This window comes from Nycticebus coucang, chromosome 4 (assembly GCF_027406575.1).
Source record: "Nycticebus coucang isolate mNycCou1 chromosome 4, mNycCou1.pri, whole genome shotgun sequence".
Lineage (NCBI taxonomy): Eukaryota > Metazoa > Chordata > Mammalia > Primates > Lorisidae > Nycticebus > Nycticebus coucang.
In genome coordinates this window covers 1,296,891-1,317,215 of record NC_069783.1, presented here as the reverse complement: position 1 = coordinate 1,317,215, position 20,325 = coordinate 1,296,891, and the positions used below count along the sequence as shown (strand labels likewise).

Here is a 20,325-nt window from a genome sequence, read left to right as displayed (position 1 = left end):
TCACCTCCGAGTCTTTCCCCTCCTGTCTCTTTCTGTATATGTAGTATTTCCAGAAAGAAAAAAAGCCTAAATTAACTATGTAGCTTTGGAAAATTGCTCTTTTTCAAGGACAGACTGTGAGCCTCTGCTGTGTGGGTCTTACTTAGGTTTGGACCCTTCTCACCATGATTTAGTGGAGATTACCAATAACAAGGAAATTGTTTTCTGAAAAACCAGGGATGGGACAGATATCGCCAGAGATCCACAATGTTCTGCTCAACTGTAGCTTACGCAGGTGCTTCCCCAACAACCTTACCAAGCATGTCTGGTTCCTCGTACTTGGGTAGTTATCTTGTCTAAAGATACAAGTTTACCTATAGAATATACAAATCAAATATATACCAGATACTCACAGTGTATGCATAATGTACATATGTATGTTGATACAGCATACATAAAATAAATCTTGTTTTAAATGTATGTTACCCATAGTATATATTTGGCAAAATGCTTAATTAAATTTGTATTTTTGGTTGCATGTTATGCATATTATTCAACTGTTTCGTAAATACCAATCTCATGAATTTTATTCGGATCGCCATGTTGTTTGGAATTATAATAATACAGAACTAAGAAGCTTGACTAAATCTAGATGGTAAGGAGGCAAATGCAAACCGTGCTTCTCTGTAATATAAGTGAGACTCTGTGTGTCTGCGCCCCTCTGTCTCTGCACTGAAGATGTTCATGCTAAACTCTCAGTATCTTCATCAAGGACTCTGTTGCTCTGACGCCCACAGACAGTAACTCTCTCTCCCTCTCTGCCCGTCCCTCCCTTTCTTTCTCACTGTCTTTTTTTTTTTTTTTTTTTTTAGTGTATATGGTTGTCCCTTGGCAAAAAAAAGGAAAACACAAGACAAACAGCCCCAAGAACCTGCTGCCAAGCGGAAGCCGTTTGCGGTGAAGGCAGATAGCGCCTCGGTGGACGACTGCTACGACAGCGAGGGCACTGAGGACATGGACGAGAAGGATGAGGAGGACGAGGAGGACGAGGACGAAGAGGAGGACTCTGAGGACAATGAGGAGGCTGCCGATGACGAGGAGGAGGAGGTGGACCGAGAGGACGAGGAGGAGGTTGAGGAGGAAGAGGACGAGGACGACGAGGAGGAGGAGGATGGGGAGGACGTGGAGGACGAGGACGAGGACGAGGACGAGGAGGATGAGGACGAGGAGGAGGAGGAGAATGGTAATCCTTAAGATGTTTGCAATGTGCATTTGTGGTCTGGGTCAGCCTTTCAGTGGGAATGGCCTGGTGTCAACACTGGTCACAGTCAGACGGCTGTCACATGCCTGAGTGGGCTTGGCCAGCACTGAGAAACTGACTTATTTATGTGGCTTTGGCCTTTGTTTTCAGGAATTCCTTTAGGTTATGTGCCAGAATTTAGGTTTCATTTCAATCAAATTTTTGTTCAGATTGGTTGCCGTAGCACTCTGCTGAGATCTCCATGGTTTGGGTATTGGAATATCTCAATGACACGTAGAACAGATGTGGAGCCAGCAGACCTGCACATTCCGTGAATGCCCTGGCCACGAGGCACCATTGTTAGCCGGAATGCTGCTGTTGGGATGGCGTTTGCTCACACAGCTCTTAGGGAGTTGGAAGTCTGGCCTAATGACTGGTGCATCCCTGGTAAAGGGGATTTTGTCTGTAGATTGCCACACCTTAGACCTATGACTACCACAAAATAGGGGTGAAAAGGAATAGTACTGGAATGAGGTGGCCAGCCCAAGATCTGTCTCTGTGTTTGAGGACCATGCTTCTGATCAAGGTGTTGAACGGAGACACGGCTGCGCCTGGGGTGGGATATTTTAGGCAAAATATGCAAGATTGGCCTTTATGTCCAGATTCAAAAATATGACTTCAAAACTAATACTTTCATAAAAGTCACTTATTTTCTACAAAGAAGTGAGAGTTTGCTGAAGAGATCCCCAAACATGGAGAAGTGGCGGGCATACTGTTTCCTTACGCTTCTCCCTGGGGCTCTAAAGCTCTTTAAGAATCTGAATTTCAAGAGAGCTAATTTATAAATCCAAAAGATAATTGTTTCAGCCCATGGGTACAGCCCTCTTAGATTGGGAGATTCGAGTTCTTTATTGCTGATCCCATGTGGAGGCATCAGTTCCTCCTCCTGAGGTCCTAACACAGCAGATCCTCTGTGAGGGACACCCAGGGGACGGCAGCACACTGGTCAGCATAAGTGCCTGGGCCGACCGCACTGACAACGCGCATGTGCTGCATGTCCAGTCTGTGAAGTTTGGGTCGGTGTAGGGAGGTGGTCACCTATGGAGGTTCTACTGTGATTGTTTTCAAGGGCCAGGTGGAAAATCATAACTAATGACATTTTGCTGGGCATAAACCGAGCGATGATGGTACCATCAGACAGACACTTGCGTAATTACAGTGTGAATCTTGGAATTTCGGTCACCCGTCCAGGCCTGGCACTGTGACGCCACTCGGGATGTAGTGGACGTTGCATCAGGAGCACATGAGGGAGTGGTTCAGAGAGCAGAGACCTGTGAAGGGGTAATAGGACACAGACAAGAGCGAATGTTCAGTGTTTGGCTTCAGAATTCACGTTCTGAATCTGCCTCCCCAGTTAAACGGGCAACTTCTATAATCATCTATTCTGTGAACGTAAAAGGAATTAGGTGAACAGCCACAGCAAGTGTCTGAGATGAGGCTGTCTGTCCTGCCATGGGACACATATCTCAGTTCCCTGAGCGTCTGGACAGCAGGTTAGTAACCCCTCCCTCTCAGGAGGGCCTCACCTGTGCATCTAAGTCCCTGGGAGCCAGTGAGGGTCAGCTGCTGCTCTGGTGAGGGCCCCTTCCTGTGGTTTCAACAGCAGCAGTTTCTCTGGACGGCCACCAAAGCCTTGTTTGATTTCTAAGTTAAAAAAAAAGTGTTCCTCCTAAGAATTAATCATTTCCAAAACCTGATTCATGGACAGTGTCTCCCAAAGCCTTTCCATCAGAAAGAAGCCTCCCCTGGAGCAGCCAGAGTCCCGGGGCGGTGTCTGCCATGAGGATGACACTTCTGATGGGAGCTGTGCAGAGTGTGTGCAGGGCACCCCACACAGTGCACGCAAGATCACATCTGTCACCCCTTGGATGGCTGTAGCATAAATTGTACATTACTGAAAAGCTGCAGAGTGTCCCTTTTTTTAGTCTGATCACCTTTTTGAGGGCTCTTGGTCATCATTTTAAAGTTGGTCTTTCCTGCTCCTTGGCTAACAGTCATGGTGACCCTCTGTCCCTGGGCCAGCAGCAGGTTTGTCTGAGGTTGACCATCCTTCTTTCCTAGCAAATAGAAGCATGGACAGCAACCCAAGGTTAGAAGGAAAGCCGTTCACAGCACCCCACAGGTAGCACTAAGCGCTATTGCCCATCCATCCCGATAGAGCAGGTGTGTGTCTGACAAAGCTCACACTGACATCAGCCTCATGTGTAGACAGAAACACTCAGACTAGTCATACTAACATGGTACCAAGGAGTATTTCCTGCCTCTGTTTCCTCCTGTGTAGTTTATTGATAGATTTTGTTCTTAGATAAAACAAATTTTTACAAACCACTAGATTATTGCAATAAGATCCCACAAATTAGAACTATTATTTGTAACTTGGAAATTAAATATTTATTTTAATTTCAAGGATCATCCAGCATTGAGGCTCCATATAAACAAAAACAGCCCTGTCAGTGTGGTGTCATTTCCAAGGGACATGTGTGATTACATCATCGTCTTTGCTCCACACAGGTTTGTAAGACAGGGCAGAAACTATTTTCCCCTCATTGTACTAATTAGAAACTGGCTTTATTAAGTTATTTTCTGTAGGTGATGGATCTATGATCAAACTCTTATTTTTTTTTTCTTATTAAGTTCATGTCCCTTTGGTCACCTTCTACTCATTTGAACAGGAAAGACTGAGGGATTCATTTCAGATTACATGAAGTTCATATTTAATTACTCAAAATTATATTTATTTTACAGTTAACCTATCATAAGCTGGTCTTTTCCAGGAAAAATTTTATTTTCAAAATACATTACAACAGTCTAAGTCCACATTTATTACATTAAAGTCCCCTTATTATCTTAAAGTGAAGAAAGTTATTTCTTAGTGGTTATAAATATTTCTATCAGCAAATTTTATTCATGTTATAATACCTTTCTGCATTTTTGTAATTTGAGAAATATATTTCAAATAGATATATAATCCTTAGTAAATTATGGTTCGTTTTCATACTCCAATACACTAAAAAGAATAAATCTTTAAATATATGTGTGTGTAGTACACATATGTGCATAGTACACCTGTGTGCGTGTGTGCACACACACATCCTTTTGCTACGTGTTGTAACTCCCTATAACAGAATGAGGATCCCCTGGGAGAGAGCCCGGCAGTGTGCCCGTGGACACAGAAAGGCTCCCACGTGCACATGTCTTCACGCATGCTGCTTCTGGGCACGTGCCGTCTCTGCACACCTTGCTGCATACATGAGGCCTTTCTTCCCTGCTCTTTAACAAACCTCGGGGTGTGCTTCTGCTTGACCACCAGGTTAAATTAGGTAGAATGCAGGTGGCTCCTCTCCCTGGAGCTCCCAGCTTCCTTGCAGTAAATTCTTCAGCTCTGGGAGCCACAGGTGAGCAATGGCATCCCAGGGCTTGTGCAGCTACAGAGGAGGGGGCTGAGGGAAAATATCCACAGTTGTGCGAAGGGCCTCGAGATGTGCTGTGCGACTGCTATAGCTGAGCCCAGAGGCAGTGTTGGGCCCTGGGAAGGCAGGGCTGCTGTTGCTGGTCACTGTGACCTGGCCCCTTCCTGTCTTCCCTTGGAATGATCATGACAGGCTATGGACCAGTGCCCATTAAATTCTACCTTCAGCCTCTCATCTCACTGTGAGCACCGTGAAATGGCCACGTGGGTGAGACTGTTTCTTACTGGGACATGTTTTGCAGTACCTCAACTTTCTTTAAAGGGAATTCAAGGCAGAACCCATGCAGTATAAAATCCTTCTCACAGAAACACTTTTTCTTTCAATGGTAAAGTTCTCAGGGTGAATTTTTCTTTCAAATAGGATGAAGCATTAGGCCCTGAGTTGCCAAAGCATCGTAATTTGCTATAGACAGGCCTGAATTTTCATAAGAGGAGGGCAGGATGGCGGAGGAGGGTCTTTGGAGGGGCCTCTGAATCCCCAACTTCCCCTTAAGATGCTGTTCCCCATCTTGATTAGCCAATTATCCTCCTACAGCTTTGTCAGGGAAACATCCCTGATGAGGGAAGCAAGCAGGAAGGCAGACAGACGGTGGAAATTGGAATTAGCCCGCCAGCTTTCTCCTGCAGTCAGCAGGAACAGCAGTGAGTTCGGAGACCCAGATAGAGACAGAGAGGGCGTGTTTAGCATGCAAGGCTCCGGCGTGAGAACTGTGCACACAGTGGGAAACGAACGTGACGGATTTTATCGTCTTAAGAACAAATGTTTCCTACATCACGGAGACACTGTTTGGGGATGTTTAGTACACAGGTGTGTTGAAGTACGTGGCGTTGTCTCTTGGGAACAAGTAATCATAGATTTAGCAATTTCTAGATAGCAGTCCATGATAAAAAACTAAATTTTCTTTATGCAAACTATTTTTGCATAATTATAAAATATAATTATATGTTACATTTCATGATACAAACAAGAAAACTTGGCCGATAGTGTAGCACCTTGTACATTTAAGATGCAGACCACATGTGTCCAGTACTGGGGAAACTCCCTTTTACACAGGAATGAAAGATAAAGATGTAAGGTGATACGTCTGATATGTCTTTATTCAGCTTGTCTTTGAGGTCTGCTCTAAGGAAGGAGCAGCTTACTTGATGTGCCTTGAGAATTTGACTTTTATTATAGTGCTAGTTCATCAGCACACGGGGTAAAGCCCATAGATGGTGCACGCTCCAGCTCTGGCTGTCCCACTGTCCAGAGCTAAGTGCTTAGCCTCACTGGACCTCCCCGTGACCCTAATACTAGGACAACTGTGCTGCCTTCCGCACCCCTCTTGTTCAGTTTCACATTTCAAGGAACTGAAGCACAGAAAAGCGCCAGGCGGACAAAAGCAGCTCGGAACGGCATCGCCTCGGGGCAACCAGGGGCCATTCTCCCCTGTGCTGCTCCCCTGTGCCCTGATTCAGGCTCCGGTAAGCTTGACACTGAAGTCCGTGCCTGCACACAGCAAGGGCATCACGTGGGTCAACAATGCAAGAGGTTGAAGGGTTCACAGCACAGGGAAGCTCTGGTCTGTGTGAGGGAGAAGTGAAGGGAAGACACCATTTTATGGAAGAGACATGGTGTGTGGTGTGGAGCAGGGGTGTGCAGAAGGCACACAGTGTGGCTCTTATGGGACCGACGTGTGTGGAGTAGAGGAGGGGTGTGCAGAAGGCACACAGTGTGGCTCCTTACACGGCACACAGGGTGTGTGGAGTGGAGGAGGGGTGTGCAGAAGGCACACAGTGTGGCTCCTCACAGGGCAGACAGGGTGTGTGGTGTGGAGGAGGGGTGTGCAGAAGGCACACAGTGTGGCTCCTCACAGGGCAGACAGGGTGTGTGGAGTGGAGGAGGGGTGTGCAGAAGGCACACAGTGTGGCTCCTCACAGGGCAGACAGGGTGTGTGGTGTGGAGGAGGGGTGTGCAGAAGGCACACAGTGTGGCTCCTCACAGGGCAGACAGGGTGTGTGCTGTGGAGGAGGGGTGTGCAGAAGGCACACAGTGTGGCTCCTTACAGGGCAGACAGGGTGTGTGGTGTGGAGGAGGGGTGTGCAGAAGGCACACAGTGTGGCTCCTTACAGGGCAGACAGGGTGTGTGGTGTGGAGGAGGGGTGTGCAGAAGGCACACAGTGTGGCTCCTTACAGGGCAGACAGGGTGTGTGGTGTGGAGGAGGGGTGTGCAGAAGGCACACAGTGTGGCTCCTTACAGGGCAGACAGGGTGTGTGGAGTGGAGGAGGGGTGTGCAGAAGGCACACAGTGTGGCTCCTTAAGGGACAGACATGGTGTGTGGTGTGGAGGAGGGGTGTGCAGAAGGCACACAGTGTGGCTCCTTACAGGGCAGACAGGGTGTGTGGTGTGGAGGAGGGGTGTGCAGAAGGCACACAGTGTGGCTCCTTACAGGGCAGACAGGGTGTGTGGAGTGGAGGAGGGGTGTGCAGAAGGCACACAGTGTGGCTCCTTACAGGGCAGACAGGGTGTGTGGTGTGGAGGAGGGGTGTGCAGAAGGCACACAGTGTGGCTCCTTACAGGGCAGACAGGGTGTGTGGTGTGGAGGAGGGGTGTGCAGAAGGCACACAGTGTGGCTCCTTACAGGGCAGACAGGGTGTGTGGAGTGGAGGAGGGGTGTGCAGAATGCACACAGTGTGGCTCCTTAGAGGGCAGACAGGGTGTGTTGTGTGGAGGAGGGGTGTGCAGAAGGCACACAGTGTGGCTCCTTAGAGGGCAGACAGGGTGTGTGGTGTGGAGGAGGGGTGTGCAGAAGGCACACAGTGTGGCTCCTTAAGGGACAGACAGGGTGTGTGGTGTGGAGGAGGGGTGTGCAGAAGGCACACAGTGTGGCTCCTTAAGGGACAGACATGGTGTGTGGTGTGGAGGAGGGGTGTGCAGAAGGCACACAGTGTGGCTCCTTAAGGGACAGACATGGTGTGTGGTGTGGAGGAGGGGTGTGCAGAAGGCACACAGTGTGGCTCCTTAAGGGACAGACAGGGTGTGTGGTGTGGAGGAGGGGTGTGCAGAAGGCACACAGTGTGGCTCCTTACAGGGCAGACAGGGTGTGTGGAGTGGAGGAGGGGTGTGCAGAAGGCACACAGTGTGGCTCCTTACAGGGCAGACAGGGTGTGTGGTGTGGAGGAGGGGTGTGCAGAAGGCACACAGTGTGGCTCCTTACAGGGCAGACAGGGTGTGTGGTGTGGAGGAGGGGTGTGCAGAAGGCACACAGTGTGGCTCCTTACAGGGCAGACAGGGTGTGTGGTGTGGAGGAGGGGTGTGCAGAAGGCACACAGTGTGGCTCCTTAAGGGACAGACATGGTGTGTGGTGTGGAGGAGGGGTGTACAGAAGGCACACAGTGTGGCTCCTTACAGGGCAGACAGGGTGTGTGGTGTGGAGGAGGGGTGTGCAGAATGCACACAGTGTGGCTCCTTACAGGGCAGACAGGGTGTGTGGTGTGGAGGAGGGGTGTGCAGAAGGCACACAGTGTGGCTCCTTACAGGGCAGACAGGGTGTGTGGTGTGGAGGAGGGGTGTGCAGAAGGCACACAGTGTGGCTCCTTAAGGGACAGACAGGGTGTGTGGTGTGGAGGAGGGGTGTGCAGAAGGCACACAGTGTGGCTCCTTAAGGGACAGACAGGGTGTGTGGTGTGGAGGAGGGGTGTGCAGAAGGCACACAGTGTGGCTCCTTAAGGGACAGACAGGGTGTGTGGTGTGGAGGAGGGGTGTGCAGAAGGCACACAGTGTGGCTCCTTACAGGGCAGACAGGGTGTGTTGTGTGGAGGAGGGGTGTGCAGAAGGCACACAGTGTGGCTCCTTACAGGGCAGACAGGGTGTGTGGAGTGGAGGAGGGGTGTGCAGAATGCACACAGTGTGGCTCCTTACAGGGCAGACAGGGTGTGTTGTGTGGAGGAGGGGTGTGCAGAAGGCACACAGTGTGGCTCCTTAAGGGACAGACAGGGTGTGTGGTGTGGAGGAGGGGTGTGCAGAAGGCACACAGTGTGGCTCTTTAAGGGACAGACCGTGTGTGGTGTGGAGGAGGGGTGTGCAGAAGGCACACAGTGTGGCTCCTTACAGGGCAGACAGGGTGTGTGGTGTGGAGGAGGGGTGTGCAGAAGGCACACAGTGTGGCTCCTTAAGGGACAGACAGGGTGTGTGGTGTGGAGGAGGGGTGTGCAGAAGGCACACAGTGTGGCTCTTTAAGGGACAGACCGTGTGTGTGGTGTGGAGGAGGGGTGTGCAGAAGGCACACAGTGTGGCTCCTTACAGGGCAGACAGGGTGTGTGGAGTGGAGGAGGGGTGTGCAGAAGGCACACAGTGTGGCTCCTTACAGGGCAGACAGGGTGTGTGGTGTGGAGGAGGGGTGTGCAGAAGGCACACAGTGTGGCTCCTTAAGGGACAGACATGGTGTGTGGTGTGGAGGAGGGGTGTACAGAAGGCACAGAGTGTGGCTCCTTAAGGGACAGACATGGTGTGCGGTGTGGAGGAGGGGTGTGCAGAAAACACCCAGTGTGGCTCCTTACAGGGCAGACAGGGTGTGTGGTGTGGAGGAGGGATGTGCAGAAGGCACACAGTGTGGCTCCTTAAGGGACAGACATGGTGTGTGGTGTGGAGGAGGGGTGTGCAGAAGGCACACAGTGTGGCTCCTTAAGGGACAGACATGGTGTGCGGTGTGGAGGAGGGGTGTGCAGAAAACACCCAGTGTGGCTCCTTACAGGGCAGACAGGGTGTGTGGTGTGGAGGAGGGGTGTGCAGAAGGCACACAGTGTGGCTCCTTACAGGGCAGACAGGGTGTGTGGTGTGGAGGAGGGGTGTACAGAAGGCACACAGTGTGGCTCCTTACGGGGTAGAGCTGGGTTCGCAGCTGAGACAGAAGCTTTAAGGATGTTAGCTGAAAACCAGAACATAAAATGTCGGGTATTAAGGAACGCTGCGCTGCACTTCAGATTGCTGTGGGAAGTTGTGTTGTCACTGCAGGCTCTGTAGGGACAGACTAGACTCTGACCAGAGGAGGAGAAAGGCAGCCCTGACGTCATCCCATCTTCTCCTATAATCCAGCCACCTTAATTATGCTCACTTAAGTTAGCAGCCACACTGGGGTCAACCCTGCTTTGGGAAATAGAAGGACCAAAATTTCAGTGGCCTATTTCAACTTCCAGTGAACTTGTAACCATCTTGCTCTGAGGACCCAGGAGTAATCCAGGTCCTCCTGGACACAGAGGCAGAGACAGATACACCCTGGTGAGTGTTTTTGTCTGTATCCATAAGAGAGCTGAGGACTCCAAATAGCTTGTTCTCTGGCTGGAAAAATATGACTTTTTTTTTAATTCCTAATTTTAGATAATTCAGTCATGTAAAACATGAAAAGAAAGGCCCTCAGAATTTTATGAATAAGTGAAACTTCACTCATTCTCATTCCATTAATTTAGATACGTTGTGAATAAAAACTTTAAATAAGTAACATAATTCATAATATCTAAATTAAAAGTTTTTATGCAACTTGAATCCCATGTGAAAACATTATTTTTCCTTCAACTTCCATCATTAAGCTTCACAGATATCTTTAGCTCATGTAAGGGCAGCATTGAAACTCAGTCAGCCAACAACCCCATCTTGAAGGACACGGGTCCCGAGACAAGTCCTGTGTCAGTGCTCACAGCAGGCGAGGAGTCTCTGCTGCCCCACAGAGTACACAGGCCTGAGCTGGGCCCAGGACAGGCGGGGAGCACATGACAGGTGGCCTCAGGGACAGACCCCTCATGTTCTGCTCCATCCACAGTGCTGCAGCAGGTGGCCCTGGCTTTAGGGACAGGCCCCGCACTTTCTGCTCCGTGCACGGTGCTACGGCAGGTGGCCCTGACCTCAGGGACAAGCCTCTGCACGTTCTGCTCCATGCACAGTGCTGCTGATGCCAGAGTGCCATGTGCAGGCGGCATCCAATCTCTGAGACGCACTCAGGGGAAACAAGCACAGCCGGGGGGCCCAAGGCCAGGTGGGCAGTGTTCCTCTGCTGGGAAGCTGCAATCAGAGCCAGAGGACCACACCTCCAAACAGGCTCCTCAGGGCTCCAGGAAACACTGCGGGAAATGAGGACCCATGTAGTAGGGCTGGTGCGCCGTCCCCCTAAGACGCGCATCACCCACATGCAGGTGCAAACTGCACACATACAGGTTATATAGATGGGTGAGAAGAATCAGAGTTGGAGTCCAGCTCTGCCGGAACCTCCACATCTGGCTTTCTGCTCTCCAACCTGGTAGGTGCTAGCCGTGCATGGTTCCTTAAATGCAAAGAACATTAAAAATGCATTTCCTCAATCACATCAGCTAATTGCCACATGCTGCTGGCGCTCCAAGTTGGCCAGTGTGGACATGGAACATTTTCTCTCTTCTGCTGCACATGGGTCCCTGGATGCCCTGTCCTGGTAAAGTCCCTTCTCCTAGTGCTCAGGAGCTCTGTCCTGTGTGCTTCTGACCACACATATCAGAATCTGGCAGGATCCGTTCCAGCCTCAGTATGAGATGAATAACTTTTTATAAACAATCTTTCTTTGCATATGTAAGCCACTAAGCTCCTTTCTTAGAATCCAAAATTGTTCAGTCTTCTGAGGAATTCAGAAAAGGAATCTTTGCTCACTATTCAAAGCATACACAGAGCTATTACAACATAAGGCCAAAGCCAAGGAAACCTTACCTTTTGAGGTTTTCTGGCATAAGCCGTGTTTTGACACATTGGGGCCAGTGACTGTGACAGCTGAGCTCTCTCAGTGTAAAGACAGTTGCCTGGGCCCCGAGGGGTATCTGAGGCAGCTGTTGACCATGGCACCCTGATCTCTCTGAGGCCACACACCTGGAGGGCCACAGGTGGGCTGGTGGAGGCAGCCTGGGGGCCACAGGTGGGCTGGCGGAGGCAGCCTGGTCCATTGGAAGGTTCCAGCTGGAATGATGTGGTCAGAGCCCTAGGTTCCTGTCACAGCCATGCAACCTTGAACACACAGAGGAAAAGTCCTCCTCAGATTCACTTCTTTACCTGCAAAGTGCACATGGTAACTTGCTACTTGCAGAGAGTTGTGGACAGGATGCCTAGGAAGGCGCATAGGCCCGGGTGTGTGACATGGGGGGCGCATTTAATTGTTCTGTAGATGGCTGCGGTGGTACCGCCAAGCCCTCCCTAACTCTGGAAGACAGCCTTGCTGCGTGTCAGTGTGCCCTGGCCACATCCTTGTCGCCCAGCACGTCCACCACCATGCTGGCCTCAGCTGCTCCCGGTGCTCGGGGAGTGCAGCCCCCCAGCAGGGCCTCTGAGCTCACCACTTCCTCCCCCCAAGCCCCGTCCCCAGTATGACTCAAGCTCTCCTTCACGCCCCTGCTGTGTCACCTGCTCGGCAAAGTATTGTCACATAATAACCTGACATCACAGCACAGGTTTGCTCTTCATTTGTTTGTGTCTTTTTCACTGGATAACTTACATGACTACAAGGACGTTGCTCTTTAGTCCATTGTTCAGCTATAAATATGACTCTAATATAAATATTATTCTGTTAGCACCCCCCATCCCAAGCCCAGCAGAGCTGGCTTGTGCAAAATTGTCACAATTACAGTGTTTGTCTTTGATGTAATAAAAAGGTAGTGATACGTTGCCCTCTTCAAAGTGTTTGCACTTTTCATTTTGAAAGAGATACCTAGATGTGCCAATATTTAATTCAGGTGAATAAATGGCTGATGGATTAGTGCTTCTTAGCTTAGGGAGAAATGTTTTTCCATTCCTCAGTTTCAGGCATAAGATTGTTCTTGTGAGAGACGCTGCTATTCAGTCATCTGTGGTGTCTTCCTGAGCTGACATACCGCATGGGTTGCGACTATCTTAGACAATCAGTGTCCACGGAAATGCGAGGGATGCTGGTCTGTGTGCTTCATGTCAGCTCTAACCAAGAGCGTTCAAGAGGCACGACGTGGTGGGGTCTCCATGCATGTGCTGGGACGGGTGGTTGCCTCTGAGAGTCCTGAGTCCTGCATGGGACTGGTGAAAGGCAGTTCCCAGAGGGGGGCCTCAGCATCTGGAGTTCAGAAGAGCACTTGCTGCCGTCTCACAGCGGATTTACAAAGACAGAGAGCAAAAGGCGGCAGTGAGTACAGGGCACGGAGGAGCGGGTTCAGCGGGAGTGAGCCCCTTGGTGGAGAAGTAGGTCGAGCTGTGCAATGTATAGACATTTATGGCAACAAGAATGAAGCCCAGAAATAACCGTAGAGGAAACAACATAGAGCAAACCGGCTGGGAGTGTATTTTAGGTAATTGCATATAAAGCACCACAACCATCTCCCCAGTAATCAGCACCATAAGGACAAAGAAACTACCGTCTGAGGTAAGGGCACAGACACTGCAAGGCCCAGCAGATGCCGGCTGGCCCTGCCAAAGGCAACAGAAAGGCCTGTGAGGCTGCATCTCCCTGAATCCAGCACAGCCCCCTTCCTGGCAGCAGGTGCATCTGCTTCTCCACCTTCCAACAACTCCCGCTTCCTTTACATCTTCCCAGCAGTGCGGAGGGTGAGGAACAGGGAAGGCTCACCCTGGGAGAGGCAGCCTCGCCCCGCCTGCTCTCTGAGTGCAGTGAGTCCTGGGTTGCTACAGTAAGGCTCCGAGATGGACACGTCTGTCCCCTGCATGCAGCGTGGATGTGAGGAGAAAATGACTGGCCTGTGCAACCCCCCTGACGGGAGCAAGGAGCCAGAGGGCGCATGTGCACCACAGACGCTCAAGTCTCTCTGGGCAGCTTGTATAGGCCAAGAAGACTAATGGAAACGTGGTATTTCTACTTTTTTTTAAACAAGCCCGGCTAATTCTAAATAATTTTATAAGCAATAGGGAAATCATATACCAATATCAATCATGTATTTTGAATAACTTTCAAGCAAGACTGTATTTTATCAGCCTCCAAAACCAAAGGCAGATGCCTGTTCTCCTGCACTTGGCCCTCACAGCAGGTGGCTGTATCCTCACAACACTGGTACCTATGACCGGAGAATGTGCTTGGACACGTCACTAGTGCTGGACGCCTCGGAGTCACGGGGTGGTTATGGGAGGAAAACACTCTGTGGTTTGGAAAAGAAATTTTAAAGATAAAAGTAGACCACGTCTGCATCTATTAAGCAAAATAAGCAAATGAATTGCCCCTGTGGGGCCTACAGCGCAGCGTGCAGTGACCCACCACTGCACGCTGAGATAGCCCTATGCTCTCATAATGCCAACGAAGCAAGGAGACCCAGAGCCAGCTCTTCATCAGGTGACAATTATAAAGAAAAGATCTAGAATCTGTCATTTAGAACTTAGCACGAAAGTCCATCCCTGCACTTGGTTCCAGCCATAGCCCGGGGGCTGCCCCCTGGATGCTCCTTCACGTCAGGGGTCTGCACAATGCCTGGGCCAGGGGCCTCTCTCTCTCTCCAGTTGGTCTGGGGCTGGTCTTTCCCTCTTGATGGAGATGAATGCTCTCTTATCACGGTTCTTTCTGTCTCGTGGAAACTTACCTTTGAGGTTGTGCTGCTTTATCGCCCTCAGACACAAGCTTTGAAAGGTAGAGGAGTGGTGTGATTCCAGACTCATCAAGGGCAACTCTGACTTAAGTGACTTCAAATGTAATGTAAGAATGTGAGTGGAAAATCTCTATGATTCTAGTGCTAATTTCTAGATTCACAAAAATGACAATGGCTGACCCTGAAAACTATGCTCGTCTCAGGCCATATCCAAGCTTAGCAAGAGTGGTGAGAGATTCTGCTAGAATGATTCCAACCTCTGATAATTCAGGAATCACTGTCGAACTGTGACTGTGGTAGACGTGTTCTCAAAGTTCTCCATGGCACCGGGCATGACAAGCCCGTTGTCAGGGAGAAGCTGTTGGAGACACAGTGGGTGAGCGCCCCCTCCCAGTGGCGAGGTCCCCCTTTCATCCCTGTGAAGTGACAGGCTCCTGCTGGTGAGGGGGCCGTGCAGGCCTCCTGGTGAAGCACCTCGTTGCTTTGTTGGGGATGAGGGAGACAAAGAGGGAGGGGTGCTTGGATCCCAGTGGGGAATCTTTCACTACCAGGCAGTGCCTTTCCCATGGGCTCAGGGGCTGGCACTTCTTCCAGAATGTTCGTCATACTGAGCAGTTCTAGGCTGATGAGGTGAACAAGGTGTGTTCCATGTGGTAACAGGGTCCCTGTCTGCAGAGTGGCAGTGGCAAGGTCTGCCCTATGCCTTGCCATCTCCACTATGCACAGCCTCATCCTAGGTCTCACCAGCCTCCTGCTCTACGGCCTATCCAGACCCCACGGGCTTTCCAGGTACCTGGAGACATGAGCCCAGGGCCCTCTGGAATATCAGTCCAGGGTCTTGAATTTCCTTAATTTCCTAACTTCATTGCCATCTCAAATTGGAGCTAAACCCCATTAACCAGAACCCTGGTGGGTGGCAGGCTAACTTAACTGGGGATTCCTGCCCAGTCTTCAGTGGCTGGTGACACAACTAAGTCCTCAGGTCATCAACCAGTGCAGAGTGTAGAAAGGAGAAAACAACTGGAAGACAAGTGCTGAAAGCAGTGATGAGACACCCTGAGTCGTTAGGCAGAGGCCATGGGGTTCCTGTCTTCCGGGGAGACTAAGCCTCCCGCTGGCTAGTCCACAGCGAGCCTGCTGCCGTCCTCCAGGGTGAGGACGTGCGGGTCTGCTGCTATTGAAAGAAGGTGGTGCGCCCTGGTCAGGGCTTCTGCGCCTGGATCCAGGAGGCTTCCAGCACGTTCTGGGGGACCATTGAATTCTTGTGTCTTCATGTTGCCGCCCTTGAGAGGGAGGCTCCCACGGACCTCACAACAACTGTGGAGCCTGCGTGGCTGACCTCACTCCCGATGCAGAAGCAAACAGAGCAGCCACGGCTCTGAGGCCATGTGGGGAGTGTGCACACAGGACGGGCCACTTTCTCCTTTCCTTTTGTTGCAGTTGCTAATTAAAAACCATCATCTTTGTATTAGAATTGAATACATTATCCATTTTTTTTAAGTCAGAAATACATATTGACATTCATTTATTTCTGCAATTAAAAACAAACCCCTCTCCAATGCCATCTAGACAGTGGAGAAAACAGCTGTTGTTTCTGTGACTTTACTAAGAAAACAAAAAGTAGTCTTTCGTGACCTGAACCACGTCCCTGCGTCCTGGCAAAGACTGCAGTGCTCTGCTTTGGAAAAGTGCTCCTCTGGGCTCCTCTCCTGGCTGTCCAGGGGTGTCTTTTGCTCACCCAGAGCCTGTGTTAGTAGCTAGAAAGAGCAGCAGTAACTCAGGACTGGCTGTTGAAACAATTCAGATTGTGCTTTAGATATGTTTGTTACAGGCCAGTTACTGAAAAGCCAGCGCTTGTCTTTACATAGCTTTGAGTCACACAGTTCTGACTATAGGAGACTCTACTTGTGAGGGAAGAGGAAGACATCCCAGGGCCAGCACATTTTTTTGTTTAAGAAAATCTTTTGGGCTCAGCACCTGTAGCTCAGGCAGGTAAGGCTCCAGCCACATACACCAGAACTGGCGGGTTCAAATCCAGCCCGGGCCTGCCAAACAATGACAACTATGATTAAAAAAAAAAAAAAATAGCTGGGCTTTGTGGCAGGTGCCTGTAGACCCAGCTACTTGGGAGGCTGAGGCAAGAGAATCACCTAAGCCCAGGCGTTGGAGGTTGCTGTGAGCTGTGATGCCACCGCACTCTACCACGGGCGACAGCTTGAGACTCTGTCTCAAAAAAAAGAAAAGAAAGAAAATCATCTTTTGATTTTCCAAATGTAACTATGGAATGTAAATTATTTATTATTTTTAGCAATAAGATTTTTGGGGATTGTTTTTTATTTTTATTTCAGATTAATGTGTGGGTAGAAATGATTGGGTCACAGTGTTTGCATTTGTTAGGTAGAGTTGCTGTTGTAGTTGTGTCCCCACCAGGAGGGTGCTGTACGCCCTTACATTGTGCCTGCCCTCCTCCCCTCAATTCAAATTGAATTGAGTTTCTTATATAGGCTTCATATTAGTATTGAGTACATTGGATACTTGCTTTGTCATTTTTGTGACACTTTACTAAGAAGAATGTGTTTTACCTCAATCCAGGTTAATAGAAAAGATATAAAGTCACCATCTTATTAAGGCTGAATAGTACTCCATGGGGGGGTGTGTGTATGTATCACAGTTTGTTAATCCATTCCTGGGTTGATGGGCGCTTGGAGTGTAAATTATTTATGACAATCTTCCTCAAAAAAGATAAAATCGTCTCAACAGTATTTTGTATATCTCACATAGGAATTAAGATCTCAGGTGCACTAGCAATGAAAATGAGGTTTGTAAATGGCTGGTAGAAGCAGGGAAAGGCCCGTGGGCCTTACCACCCGTAGACACTGACTTCCGGATCCAGTTTCCTCACCTGGAAGTGGCCGGATCAGATCACTTTCCACCTAGCGTGAAGGTTCTGTGTCCTCTGCAATGGGGACATCTGGGCTGTCACTTCACAACAGTAATGTAGTCTATTACTGTGCAGCTTTGTTAGATGACAGATTCGTTTGAAAGAGAAAACTATGAAGACAGGAAGTGATAATACTTTATTCTTCTCTTTAAACCTTCATCCAATAATTACGCTTTTTGGCTTAGAACATAACCCTGTACTTTAAAATAATTTCCTGGGAGGGTTGCTTGAGGCCAGGAGTTTGAGCCCTGCCTAGGTAACATAGTAAGACACCATTTCCACGAAAAAATAGAAATAAGTTGTGAGTGGTGGTGAGCATCTGCGTTCCCAGCTACTCAGGAGACCAAGGCAGAAGGACGGCTTGAGCCCAGCAATCCAGTGACAGCACTGCACAAGTGCTAGACCATGTCTCAAAAAGAAATTAAAATTTAAAGATTTTTAAAATAAAAATAAATAAACAGCTTTTTGATAAAATGGTTTCATCACAAATACGTTTTCCTTATTTGATAGAATACTAATTACTAGATATAAAGTAGCAAAATTAACTCCTAAAATTTTGGTGGTCATAATATTCATTTTGTGGATTGTTTATACCACACTTTAAATCCTGAACTGGCACAGAAAATTCTGGTTCATTTCCCATAGCCCACCTCCATGGGAGACTCATTTCATTACTATGTTCATCAAAAACATACCTGGAAGGGGGAATTGCCTAAGCCATGAACCTGTAGATAGAATTCTGAGTGCTCTCGAGTTCTGCATGTGGCATGTATAGGAGAATTGGAACCTGCTATCAGTCCACACAGTTACAAGCTGGCTTTGCTATGATATGTTAACATAGTTAAACACTGGTGACTCAAGACGTTTTATTGGCCTGTGAGAATTTTTGGTCACTCGCGCCATCTTCAACAGCCTTTCTTTCCCATGTTCCTGCCATTGGGACAGAGCCTCAGATGGCCCTGAGCATTCCTAACTTTGGAGAAGAGCCTAACCCTGAAAAGTAGGCTGCACATTCAAAGGCCAGTGTGCTCTCCGGGGCTGTTTTCAGACTGAACCCACAAATGGGCTGGCTTCCCTGGGCCTCTGCTCCAAGGGCTGGAGGTCAGAGCAGCCAAGGCACAGCCCTCACAGCGTGGGGGCCTTGACGTGCACCGGAGCCCTAAGCAGGTCAGTTTCATTGTCTGTGCTGTGCAGATGAGCTCCTGGAGCCCTGCAAGCGGGTGCAGCAGGACACGGTCCATCAGCAGCAGTGTCACGCTGGGCCGAGTGAAGCCTGCCCTGCTGCACTTCACCCCTAGATCCCACTCTGGGACGTGCGTGGGAGGCAGTGGCAGCTTCCTGCTTCCCTTCTCTGAGGGGCCCCTCTCAGCTGCTCTGACACGGTGTGAATAAATTTGGCCATTTTTGTTTTAATCTTGTTAGGGGAAGATGACTTAGAAATTGAGTCTTCAAAAAGGTGAGACGTGCCCCGTAACCACCTTATGCCAAAGAGAAAACTTAAATGCAAATAAATTGAAGATAACCCTGAGATTTAGAAGGTGGAGAGTTGTTAATCCTGTAAATAGTCATTTGTTAGGAAGGTAAAGAATTTCATAAAGTATGAACCTCTGTCCTTTCCCAAGTGTCGCCTTTATTGTGGTCATAGAAACAGCAGAGAGGACAGGTAGTCTTCCTCTTTTCTTGTTCCCCCTTTCAATGACTTATACCTTTTTCCAAATTCTTCAGGATGGCGCATAATGAGTTACGTAAAGACATTTGGAGAAAATCATGAAAATAGTAGTCTTCCCTCTGGTTTCTCCTTCGACCAGCTCTCCCAACTCTTCCACATGTAGCTCGTGTGCCCCTGTTTTCATTCTCCGTAGGGGTGGGGTGCTGAGCACCAGAACTCACCAGGTTATATTGTACAGCACTAACGCAGCCTGGTTATGCTGAAGAAACTTCTCTAATCACAGCCCATGAGTGTAACAAAGTACATAAATTGAGAGGAGAATATAACTTTTCTATTTCCAAATATTCATTAAAACAGGATTGCCTTCAATTCCTGAAACCTGGAACTCTGGGCCGGAGGCCAGTTTTACGTCTGAGATTCATGTACCCCAGGGCATCTGATTGCTTTCCCTGGTTTGATGTTCTTTCTTTGTGCTCCCCTTTGAGAATACTTTTATCACTATGATAAAGAAAATGGTTCATAGGCATTATCCAGAAGAAGCAGTTATTTGTTTTATGTAATTAGTGATGCTCTCTGACTGATAAGTGGTAGATTTGATTTGCTGAAGTTTAGAAAGATGTGTCAGATTTAAATGTTCATTGATTCGGTGTGGGATAACAAAGGTGTTATTTTCTGTTATTGATATATGGAGCTCCAAATCTTTCTGCTCTAACAAAAGCCTTTCCTGCATAAAATGCATAAAGAAAAACGCAGAAAAAAAAAAAGAAAGAAAACCACAGAGCCCATATCTCAGCTCTCAGTCAGCTGGCGTTTTACATATATATATATAGAGAGAGAGTCCATATATCTCATTACTTAGGGTCATTAATGAACTTTATTCTTCTTACTCTGATTTTTTAGTCATGGAAACAAAGAACAGATGTAAAAACAGTATGCAGTTAACCAAACCCAATCTAAAGGGGTGAATAAATTTAAGAATCTTTGTGTTATTACCTATATTTTGCAGTACACATGATAGCAATCACATAGAATGGTGAACAGAAGTACGAATCCCAAATTCCTTGACTGTCAAACAGCATAGATAGAATAATAGAAGAAATAAAGGGGTTTTAACTTGGTCTTTTTAAAGAGTTTTCCTAAATACCCCTTTGAGATTGAGCATAACATTTACTCACATTATTTCTGCCAGCTCACTAAGTTTCCTTAGGCCATGGGATGGACGGATGTGACAACAGTCACATGCTGCACTGTGAGTGTCGCAGTGGTGACGGCTCATCCCCAGCCTGCCTGTCACAGCATTTGCTCAGGGCTCACTCTTCCCCTTCCTCAATCCAGTGGAGATGCCCAGACGAACCAGAGCTCATCGGAGTTGCTTTCCCAACCTTTACTACAGAAACCTGCCACTTCCTAATAAAGCCTCTCC

General features: G+C 48.6%; 1 protein-coding gene across 14 annotated transcripts in view; it reads left to right on the top strand.

Moving 5' to 3' along the window:
• MYT1L (myelin transcription factor 1 like) overlaps nt 1-20,325 on the top strand; it is a 476,241-nt gene that overhangs the window by 355,334 nt on the left and 100,582 nt on the right. For all 14 annotated transcript variants that reach the window (XR_008379597.1, XR_008379596.1, XM_053588628.1 and 11 more), the window contains exon 9: nt 852-1,222. Coding sequence is in view for 12 of the 14 variants with exons in the window: in XM_053588628.1 (XP_053444603.1) it covers nt 852-1,222 (371 nt within the window). In the remaining 2 variants the exon portion in view is untranslated. The remainder of the gene's footprint in view (nt 1-851; nt 1,223-20,325) is intronic.